This window comes from Gavialis gangeticus, unplaced genomic scaffold, assembly GCF_001723915.1.
Source record: "Gavialis gangeticus isolate Ggan-Ray unplaced genomic scaffold, GavGan_comp1, whole genome shotgun sequence".
Lineage (NCBI taxonomy): Eukaryota > Metazoa > Chordata > Crocodylia > Gavialidae > Gavialis > Gavialis gangeticus.
In genome coordinates, this window is record NW_017729030.1 from 42,688,356 (window position 1) to 42,700,355 (window position 12,000).

Genomic DNA, 12,000 nt, shown 5'->3' on the forward strand with positions numbered 1-12,000 from the left:
CAGGACTAAGATCCACCTAACCCCAACATGCCTGTGGGCTGAAACCTTTGGCTGGTGCTCACTTCTTTTACAGAATTAGGGTCCACTTCAATACCCACTGAATTCAATAGAAAGATGAATTCCTGCTGGCTTCAGTGGGAACTGGAATGGACCTGGAAGGTGTATCTTACAAGTGTATTAGCTAAAACATGTTCACTAATGCATTTTCAAACACTGGTGCTGAAAAAAGCAAGCTGCACTTTTCCACAGGTGAGTTGGAAGCTCACCATGACCAGCTAACCCATGCTAAACACAGAGCCTGCCCTGTATACACAGCAGCATTTAAAAACACCTTTCCCCCCTCATCTAGGTAAGCCATTCAAAGAGTTACTTACTTGCTGCACAAGAGTGAACAAGCAGCAGGGCACTAGGGGAACAAGAGATCCATTTTGCCCCCATTCACTGCTTCTGTTCATATTAGGGATCCATATAAAAACAAAGGGCTCAGCACAAAGCACTGAGAGGTACTACGTACCCTCAGCTCCCATTGACTTGAATGGCTCAGCACTTCACATCACTGGACCTAAGCCAAGCAGCTGAGGACAAACCAATTGGTAGGTTTGGATGATTTAATCAGCTTTCACTACAGCACACATTGTGGCTCACAAAGACTAGTTTTAGACATCCCAAATGGCTGGGTTTTATTATTTTAAAAGCAACTTTCTGAAAAACATATCATAGTTTGTTACACACTCAGCCCAGGTCCACATTTACCCTCTCAGGTGATAGGTTACTATTGCCTTAAAAACTTATTTGGGCAGATCCCGTGTTTGTGATCACCAGTGCAATCAGTTTCCCCCCTGTGGACAATCATTACAGCAGTCTTTTCTTGATCCCTGCTTTTCAGGCACTCCAGTGAATTCACCCCAGCAAAGCAGGGAGATTAAACTGAACTTCTGTTTAAGACAGAAAAGCAAGCTGCATGTAATGTCAAATCAACAGTCCAGGCATCCCAGCCCCAGACTAATAATACCCACTAATCTTGCATGTTCAGAAGGGGAGATACTCATTCAGAGTTTCAAACCCCAGTTACGCATTTTAATTTTCTGAGGCCTGGCATCCTTTCCTGCTCCCCTCACCACCCCTTGACCTCCAACCCCAATTGTGGTGGCTATTTTTCAGATGAAAAAAAAGACCAAGTGCAGTGGGCTTAGCTTGTGTTGCAGCTGTGTATTTTTCCTTCATTGGTGAGGAAAAAACCATTTGAATCACGAGTAAACTGAGGAGGAAGAATTAAAGAAGGGGTTCAGCTGAAGCTACAGAGATCTCCGCTGTAGTCTGTTTGTATTTCACACCTTTCTCGGCTGTTTTGGCAGCAGAGCTGTGTTCTGATAAAGAAGCAATGTTCTAAGCCTGAAAGGAGACTTCGCAGCTCAGTGAGTTAACTTACCCACCTAAGCAGTGGCTATCTTTGCTAGCCTCCTGTGACAGTCCTGTAATCAAACCGTCCTTCCCTACGTATTGCCAGATTTATGTTTTGCTAAGCTTTTATATTAATTGTTTTATCACTCTACAGTGAAAATGGCGACCCCTTCCGCACATTTTCTTACCATCACCTGGAGCAGGTGTCATGGTCCTTGCTCTGTATCAAACCAAAGAGAGCAGAACACCTCGCTGTCTGCTCTCGGCTTCAATCCAGAGATCAGTTCACTTTTCTGACCTGGCCTGTGCTGTGACCTGCCAACTTCCTTAGTTTCTATTCCTAAACCAAGGACCTGGCTCTTCCGGTGCCCTGAAAGTTGCAGTGATTACAGCACAACAGGGTGGAAGAACACTACATCGCTATGCAACAGTGCCTTGCTGCAGGGGGACCGCTGGCTTTCCTCATCTGTAGAGAGCAGCTGCTTTTTTGTCCCTCCGCCCCACCCCAACCTTCCCTCACATACACATGTGCAGCAGGCACTGCCATGCAGTGGCAATTGCTGTGTGGAAGTTTTGCGATATCGACACGTCAATGTTTTTTTAATCACCGCCTGACTCTCCCACAGCTAGCTGCGGATCAGCTCGGTTTGCACAGATTAAAAAAAACAACCCCCCTGTAGATGGGGCGACATCCCATTTTCCTTCTTTCCTCTTTTTTTTTAAATTAACAATCAAAATTTTAAAACTGCACGGCCATTCCCTAGGGGTTTCCAAACAGCTCATCGAGTTCTTGCATCCACTCGTCCCCTGGTCCACCCTTAATGATAGAGTCCACAAGGTCTGCACCCTCCGCTAGGCTTGAGAAGGAGCCCCCTGCTCCTTCGCTGCTGTAACTGTACGACATGTCCTGAGTGGGATTCCTCTCGTAAGCCTGGCCTTGGCTGCTCTGAGCAAAGTTACCACCTGGCATCTGCTGTGCAGAAGGCTGACTGAAACCAGACATAGTGGGAACCCCTTGGCTAATGGCAGGCATAACCATTGGCCTTGCCTGACTTGTTCCTTGTTGCCCAGGCAGTGGTTGCAGCATTTGTCTTCCCATTGCTGGGTTCAGGGTTCTTACTGTCCCAGTAGTGTCCACAACTGACTGGTTAATTCCCTGTGGAAAATGCTGCTTGGGAAGCCTTGGCTGCCCAGGCTGCATTGGATATGTTGTGCCATTGTTGAATGGCCCCATTTCACTGGTAGTCCTTCCAGGGATACCTTGTAGTCCTCGGTGCTGCCAGTTTTGTGTTCCTTGTGGGACAGTTCCCATTATGTTTTGAAGTCTTGGTGCCTGTGGCCGAGGTAAGATCTGGCCCACAGGTCCTTTCATCTGCTGTTGATGTTGAGGAATAGCAGAGTTCACCAGCATATTTTGACCAAAACTGCTGATCATTCCGACCCCTTGTCCAGAGACAGGCTGCCTTGGTCCCTGGCCTGCATTGTGTGCCATGTTCATGCCACTTTGGTTTGGGTGCTGCAACATTTGGCTCATCCCTGTGCTCATACTGTACATTCCCGTTTGGCTGGTAGATGTGTTGCTGTAAGGAGCCATTCCCATCTCGGACTGACCCGTCGCAGTAGACATTGTGCCGGGGTTCTGAGAAGGTGCCATTGCCATCATGCCTGCACTCTGGGCCATCATTCGGGAGGTCCTCATGCTCTGAAGCGCTGCTTGGTTTCTCACAGCTGCTATATCCTGGGGAGAACCTACAGCAAGGAGAGAGAAAAAACCCCATAAAACTTCAATAGTGCATCTTTGCAAAAACAAGAGTTTGAAGGAGCCCTTTAGATCACAGGAGGATTCCAGATTTCCTCGCTTTTGAAGTGAATAAATTATTCTCTCCTCTGACAGCTGAAGGAGAGTGGAGAAGCTTAACCACCCTGGGCAGACACGCTTCAACCTGTGGTCTGCAGACTATGTCTAAAGGGTTCGCAAAAAATGACTATGATCAATCAAAAGTATGGGAATCCCCACACTTAAAGTTCAAAGTTCAAAATCCCCACACCTCCGCTTGAAATTTCCAAAGGGGTCCGCTAATGAAAAAAGGTTGAAAACCACTGCTCTAGCCCTTTTGTTATTTACATTTTGGTAGTGATGTGCATCCCTGTACAATTCTGGCTCTGACCTCAACCCTGACTAGCAAAGTCCCTTTCCTTGAAGGTGAGAGGCAACATAGCTCTAGTGCCACTCTAAATGAGGATTGCTGATCACGTTACGTATTCAATTTGTGAAGTGAAACACTGTTCAGGAGAGAATACTATCAATACAGACCATTAAGCTAATTTCCCTTAAGACCTAAAATGGGCCTGGAGAGGTTAAAGGCCAATGATTTACTCACTAAGCAATTCTCCTTTATGGCAATTTGGGGATTTGTCCCCATAGAGATCCATGGGCCTTCAGTTTCCTGTCTTAAAAGTATCAGCACGACTTGATTCTGTGCATGATCCAGCTCAGTCCATCATTGTCTTCATGATAAAGCACCGTACAAGGTTCTCTTGTTAAACTTGGAGGCTCTGAAGCTGCAGTTATGCTGCATAGCCACTGTACTGAGCTCTGTAGCTATATTGAGGCAGGGTTATCCTATCAGATTAACATGACCAGCAATAACATTTTCAAAGGCCTATCAGTGACCTAGGAGCCCAAATCCTACTTCCAAACTAATGTAGGCATTTAGAGGCTTTTAAAAACTTTACCCCAATCCTAGAAGCATTTATTATGTACCAATGTATAACACTGAATCATCCCCTCATTGGGGAAATGTGGAGTTTTTCAATGTGAACGCATACAGGTCTTGACCTTCCTTGTGTTGTATTCAGCTGCACATGCAGCCTTATTCTGTTCAGATGTGGGACCCAATCCTGCCTCTGTCACATCCCATTGAACTTCACTGGAAGCAGGGTAACTGAACTCCACTTAACCATTTGAGAATCTTTTTTAAATATCTCTGTTGTCTTTCAAAACTGAGCCATGAAAATGGAAATGTCAGACTCAGAAGGCCAATCAATTTTTTAATAGCTCAGGAGGCAAAAATGAATGGATTTCCTATATCATTGTTACTGATTAAGTCTATGGAAAGAAGAAAAATTGTTTTTTGTGGACATTTAAAACAGAGAGAGTGTATTAGTGAATCAATACTATAAGCACATTGTACTCCACCTTGGCCCAGTGATGGGAAACCAGAAAATCCTAACCTTGTTAAATTCCACACCGTGGCAGATAACTGAACCACGCTTGTGTCTTTCTGATGGGGGTTATCGATTTCTGGGAAGCCAATATGCCTCCGTATTTACTATCTTTATTTAAAAACAATTACAGGAATTCTGATGATGCCAAGGGTTCATTGTGGTTTCGAGTCAATACTATACTGAACTAAAACAATGAAATCCTCTGCAGGGGATGCTGCAACAGGAGGATGCAGACAATTACTCACAGCTCAAACATTATTACATTTAAATATAAAAGCAGCCTGCTGTACGGTCCTCCAATTACTCTTGGCTCTCTGTTCTTCCATGGCACGCAATATACATGAGTGTCAGCCTGCAGGACATTTTGCAAGGTGAAAAAGAGCCTGTCTAGATCTCATGTCCGCGAAGCAGGGGAGCTGACAGCTTCTCCTTTGCTTACATTACTGACAAAACTATTTTCTCAATGTTATGCACTGGGGGAGTCTTAACCGTTTCCCAGGGTGGATCTCCTCCTCCACCATTTGTGATTGGTCTCAATTTTTTTCACAGCATTTTTCACAGCCGCCTTCTCTCCCTTCTGCTAGGCAAGAGTATAGTACTTTTGTAATGGCTTCAGCAAGGGCTTAAGTGGAAAAACAGTATTAGGAAAGTATTTAATGCATTTTTAGCTGTATTATAATGCCATTTAGCAGTTGGAAACAAGCAGAAGAGCCTATACCAACTACCATGCGCTACAATTTGAGAACTGCTATTATACTAGTGTAGGAAACAGGAGTGAGTATAGGTTAGATGGACAGATATCAGAGTATTTTTAGAGAGACAAACATCTTAAGACACTGAGCCAAGGTCTCCTCTCAGCTGCATCCAGGCAGTTCTGGTAAAGTCCATTGGTTCCCATGGTTGTAACTGAATGAAGATTTTAGCTATGTATTTTTTTTAATTGGCTTATACATGAAAATGAATCCCCTCTTTGGTCAGGTTACACCAGTGGTTCTCAACCATTTTGAATTCGAGGTACCCCTCCATAACTTTTGTGAATTGAGCGGCACCCAACTTCAAAAACTAATTTACAGATTACAGTGCTTGCTTCTTTGCAGAGGGGCCTAGCAGTTTAGTTTAACTGCTTATCTCCTAACACTTCACTCATCTTCTCACACCTCATGGCACCCTTCACAAGATCTGGTGGCACCCCAGTAGCCTGGTTGGGAATCACTGAGTTTGACTGTATTTTCTTTAAACCAACAGGTTTGGTAGCATATTTCTCAGCTGAGTGAAAGAGCATTCTTTTGTGTGCAGGTTTCTCAGCTAGTGTGTGCTGCCCTGCCATTCTGCCAATGGTTTAGCAGGTGTTCTTGAAACTCATATAGGAATTATGTTGCCAGAGATGGGAACATTAGATAATTCAATGAATTCATTGAAACCTTGTCAATTTACACAGGCAGAGGATCTAGCCCTTTGTTCACTTGGTGACGTGCCTTCCTCATTTCTTTTCCTGATGTTTGTTGCAATTACTCTGTGCTACATAAAAAACTGACTGTCAACAACACTTTAGTCCAGTGGTGCTCAACTGTTTGGTCCTGTGGGTTGGTCCACAAGCCGGAACTGGGAGTCAGTGTTTGGATTGGGCCTTACACCACCTCAGCCTTGCACAGCTAGACTGGGCCTTGTGCAGCTGGATCAGGCCCCCTGCTGCCTTGTCCCTAAATGCCCAATTTAGCAGGGAGGACTATGCTCTCCAGCCCATGGTGCTTCCCAAGGGTCTGGGAATTTGGCAGCAGGGGAAAAGTAATTGAAACTACACCACCCCCCTGCCACCACATGTTCAGACCCTTGGAAAACCCAGCAAGCCGGATGACATGGCTCCATGGGCCAATTCTAGTCCACAGGCTGGAGTTGAGTATCCCCTGTTTTAGTCCTTAACTTAGTTAATGAAGACATTGAGTTTTCTAAGTATGAGGAGTCAATGCAAAGTCCTTGTTCTCCAAAAGAGGATTTTCCTCCCTTAGGTTTTCCTACAATCTATGAATGTTTTGCAAAAATCCTTGCAGCTTTCAAATATAAGCAATCTCCATTTGCATCTGGGCTAATTAATTCCCTCCCACCACTATCTCATGTATATTCTACCTATGCTTTCTTCAGATTAAGATGACCTCTTGTGAAGAGACCAAGTGAAAAGCCCCTCCCTAAAAGGGAAGGGGAGTGTTGGTGATAATGGGGACAGGAAGGAAGTACAGCAGAAACAAGAGGGAAGGTGAGGAATTGGCTGAAATAAAGTGAGAGAGGAGGTGGGGAGAAGAGACCTGACACCCCCTCCCCCCATCCAAGAGTCAGAGAGACAGAACAGAGGAGAAATGAATTTGTTCTTAATGATCAGACTTTATTGGAAATAACTCAAAATATTTAACTAAGCATGTAAAATTGTGCAGTACTGTTCTGTGGTTGTGTCTGTGTATGCAAAAGGCAAAGAGACTGATCTGCTGTGGCCATCTCTCCAGCCTGCAATACATTTGGAGGCTTGGAGGGGATGGACACCCATCTGTCTGCTGCAGAGCACAGCACTGCTTCTCAGGCTGTACAAAGCTATTTGCTTTTACCTTGGAACTGGTTGACCTGTTGCACTGGATACGGAGTTCGCTGCTGCTGGAGGTGCTGTCGAGGCAAATGCGACTGCTGCTGCAACTGCTGGAAACCAGAGGAAGGGAACGGCAAGGAGGCAAAGGAGACAAAGTAGGTGGATTAATTAAAGTTCTGATAATGGCACCGACAACAATAATATGCTGCAACTAACCAGTGGTGTTTCCTCTCCAACAGGCTCTTTGGGAGAGACAAGTACCGCATGTCAGCTGGCACCACATACGGTAGCCTCAAGTGAAGAGCCCTTCTGAGAGTACTTGGGGCACTCAGCACATGAGTTTCTTTTTGGTACAGATAGGAATAGGCACTTATGCTAACATCACCTCTCCCTGCTCACAAGTGCTTCCTGTTGACCTCCCAAGTGCTAGCATCATTGTCTTCAATGTCAAGGCAAGGAAAGAGGAGGCTGGAGATGGGAGGGGAGATTTGTGGAGATGTCTATCAGCGCGAGAAGTGGGACTCAAATAAAAATATGGATCCAAACCCTCTTGAGCCCTGGAAACTGCTGGAGCCAGACTGCTGGAAACACTTCTACAACAGATAGAAGCAAGCCTCTGGCTTCCAGATACTCCTGGTTGTGAACAGAACTGGTGCTGGTGCCCATCTCCAGCCAAACAAAATAGTCAACTAGGCCTCCCCTCCTGCCTTTTATTCAGTTTTGCCTTGTTTCTTCCACTACTTGTTTTCTTTACTGTGAAAGAGAGCACCACAAACATGCTGTAGAATTCATCCAAGCTAAGTGAATGGTTCTTGGATAGCGAGTGACAGTAACACATGTCCACATCCTAAGCTGCTCATCAGTGCTGAGTTCACACTTCATGGTCACAGTGTGTGAATATGCTTGGCTGTTTAAAACACAATTGAATGTTGATAGTACAAGTAGAGTGGAAGCTAAATGATGTGTAAATGTGTGCGAGTGTGTGTGCACACATGTGCACGTATATTCCTTTGAGAAGCTATGGTGTGCTCTGTTAAGCAGCTCTCATATGACCCCTAAGATGTTTTATTTCCTCATATGCTGTAAGCAGAATGAGCACCCACTTAAATAGCAAGGATATAGACACATGTGGAGATACAGTAGAAGGAGGAATGAAAACAGACCTACTGTACACTGATACTCATTATAAATATTCATGATAAGCTGCCATTCACAACATAAAGATTCACCCAGTGCACAGGAAGAGCCTATGGCTGAATAAAAAAAAATGTATGGGATTCATGGCACAACTTGTAAAATCACAGGAGTGAAATACAAAGAGAAAAATCGTTTGATACTATTTCCAGTGCACCAAAAGAAGACAAATATCAAAGACAGCCATTGGTTTAGTCAGTTTTCAGTCATGTGTGATACACCTGACATGCAGTTGGGGTTTTCCAGTGTTTTTAGGATATTTCATCATCACACAAACAATCTGAATGATGGGTCCCTGCAGCTGAATTCCTATGTCAGCCTAATCTAGGAGCTATCACCCCTGCAGCATAGTCTATGTACGTCTCTCTGTCTCTGCCCTTGCCTGTGAGTGTCTGGAGACAGTCATTTGCACTGAGATGTTCTAGGATTTTTTAATGGTCATTTCTGTCAATTGTAGGAGAACTTGTCTATCCCTTGGAGGGAACTGTAAAAAGGGCAGTGGAGGATATCAGTCTTTGAGCAATTTTGGTAGAGGGGGTAGGTTCCATCTCAAATTAAAGCAGAGCCCAGGTTCTAATGTATATCTCTCAGGTGTAAACTAGCCTACACACCTAGGTCAAGAGGTTTTCTGTGTAGGTGATAGGGAGGTAAGAGCCCAGGTAAACTGAGCAACACAGAAAAAAGTTGGGGTTCAGTTACACCCTGACTGCCTTGTCCTCTGTGAGCGATGCTCCTGAGCATGCCCAACTCGTTTGTTCCCGCTTACTCACACCAAACCTGGAAATATGTGGTGAAGCCACTCTGGATATGTCCCTTGTGGCTGCTCTGAAGTCTTTTCTGTCTTTGGTGTGCTTGAAAGTGACTGTAGGGTACATCCCTGGAGTGGCTTCACTGCTGTGTCTGCATGCATGAACAGAAGTGAGTGAGCAGGCCATCTTTGAGAGTGGCCCTCCTGGGCACGTTTGAGAGTGGCCCTCCAGGAGGGCACTAGGGACATGATACAGGCATACTCTAGGAGTCCAGTTACCCACTAACCCCCTTGTGTTCTGATGTGCACCTGTGCCACATTGGGGTAAAACCCTGTTTGTACTGGGCTGCTTCAGACCCACTTTGTGCGGGTAGGAGTGATGATGTCAGGATGAGGCAACAGCTTGTCAGAGTTAACTTGACCAGTGTCTAAAAATCAAATGCAATTTCAGAACCTATTTCTGAAATACAGAACCATCCCTTGCCATGCCACTGAAGATAACAGTGCAAAGGTACTGACTTTGCAACCAAGGTCCAGCTTCAGGTTTCCTTCAGAGCAGAGTAAATGTGCATGGGTGTATGCTGCTGTGAAATTGGCCTAAAATCAGAAGTAGGCTTTGTGCACATTTGAGTTTGTTTTCCAGTTACAAAACAGGATGAAACACGTTGCACAATTCTGTGTACACTGCTTCTCATTACTCACATGGGTTTTCCACCAACACGATTCCCGATTCTGGAAGCGTAACCCCAGTTTTACACCGGTGCAAAATTAAAACATCGAACCTGTGCTATAAGCCAAAAACTCGAAAGTGCAGCTGGACCATATGCTTACCAAATAAATTAGTGTAAGCTCATGAATATGGAAGACGACAGGCCTGTTCCCCACCCCCATGCTTGTCCTGTCCTACGTGCAGGGCATTGTGTTCTCCAAAGCTGAAGAAGATAAAGTACCTGCTCTGCCAAGATCTGCTGCTGCTGCTGCCTTTGCTCCCGTAGAAACTGTTGCTTCTGTTGTTCTATCACGTGGAGCTGGGCCCTTTGCTCAATCAGCATCTGCTTCATAATGGCTGCTTGTGGCTGGTTCCCCAGGAAACTGGGACCTCCAGGGCTTGTACCTGTGACCACATTGCTGGACCCTGGTGGTACAGAAGGCTGCATAGGGCCTGTGGTCCGAGACAGTCCCACCTGGTGCTGCTCCTGCACAAAGAAAGAGATACAGCCTTGCTATTCAATGTACTCTGCATAGAAGGGGAATGACATGACCGAGTTCCAGTGGACTTGCTTTGGGTATGGCACATCTTGGAAAAGGCAAAGAGTCCTTTAAAAAAACCTTCCACCCCAAAAATCTCATATTGAAAATGAAACAGGCAACAGGTGAATTTGAATACTTAGCTTCTAAACAACATAGTGTTCAAAGTACTACTGCACAGACTGATTAAATACATCCTTACATTGGACCTGGCAGGGGAAGTATTTACAGAAGATGGGGAAAGTGAGGCAGAGAAGTCATCGAATCATAGAAAATTAGGGTTGGAAGGGACCTCAAGAGGTCATCTAGTCCAACCCCTGCTCGAAGCAAGAACCATTCCCAGTTATATCATCCCAGACATGGCTTTGTCTAGCCAGGTTTAAAAAAAAAGTGAAGTCATTTGCTTAAGGCCATATGGCTTTCCACAAAAAAAGAGGTGTTAAAGAACTTCTGTGCACCAGTCCTGGGCTCGTTCTTTAGTACTGCCAACCACAAACATTGAAGATTCATAAATTAGGACCTAAGAATTAAATTGTCCAGAATTTTTTATAAGTAAAAATCAATAACGTTGGGCTCTTTCATTTATACTCAAGGCTTTGAGCCAGTCATTTTTCAGGCTTTTCCTCTCTATTCATGCAGACTAGAAATATACAAAAAAGAAGAGAAAAAAAAGTGAAGTTTCCAAGTGAGCCAATCACTTGGCTCCAGCAGCTGAGACTTTAAGAAAAAACCCCCCAAATACTGTGAAACCTGCTATAAAAATCAAGAGAGCTAGTAACACAGAGATTGCTAAATATATTCAGACACAGGATTGCTACATCCCACTGTTTGAAGTTCACATCCCAGCTATGCTGTGAGAAATTATGGCAGTGGAAGATGAGAGTATAAGTGGGAAACCATCATCCCATTTATACCTTTTCCATACCCCCTCAGCTGCTCCAGACCAGTGGGAAGTACAGCTATGCCAGAGATGGGAGTAGAAAAAAAGCAAGAAACCAGCTAGACTATGAATACATTTGGGCACCTTGCACTGTTAACCCATCCCTACCCCCTTTACACTTTTCCAGTGGCACTGTATCCAGCATTTGATCCACGTTGTAGAGGGGGCTAGGAGGAATGCATTGCAAGCACCATGCTGAGTATCTACCTTGCTCTCTCACGTTTCACCATCATTTAACTGGAAGATCCTGCTGGGGAGTCTCTCAAGAGCTCAGTGTCTAATTCTAGGAAACTACAAGGGAAGCGAGATGTGTGTTTTAAGCAAATAAGTTCCCCCAGCCTTCCCAACCCAGGATAGTTTATGAGCTGTTCAGAGACCGTAAGCATGTCACACTTCCCTAGGCACTATTCAAAGCCCAGGGAAACCATGAGTTAGGGGATCAGGTACCCCACAAGACTCTCTGCTTAGGGGTATGTTGTGTCCCTATTTGTTAACATATGCACATTTGTTTAAAATAGGGTGGTCTTGTCCCTGAAAATGGCCAGTGTTGCTGTTCTGCCACAGTTCCAGCAGATGGTGTTGTCTGCCTGATCCTCTGCCATTCAGTCTGCTTAGGCGATTGCTGCCCTGACTCTCCCCCCATCTTTCTGACTCCCCCCCCCCCCCCCC

At 45.0% G+C, this 12,000-nt stretch overlaps 1 protein-coding gene across 1 annotated transcript in view; it reads right to left on the reverse strand.

Annotated features, from left to right (window-relative positions):
• Positions 1–2,095: 2,095 nt before the first annotated feature.
• MAML3 (mastermind like transcriptional coactivator 3) overlaps positions 2,096–12,000 on the reverse strand; it is a 382,658-nt gene continuing 372,753 nt past the window's right edge. The window contains exons 4-6 of the mRNA XM_019521832.1: positions 10,094–10,339; positions 7,224–7,311; positions 2,096–3,150 (exon numbers count right to left, since the gene is read on the reverse strand). Of these exons, the coding sequence (XP_019377377.1) occupies positions 2,162–3,150; positions 7,224–7,311; positions 10,094–10,339 (1,323 nt within the window). The 3' untranslated portion in view covers positions 2,096–2,161. The remainder of the gene's footprint in view (positions 3,151–7,223; positions 7,312–10,093; positions 10,340–12,000) is intronic.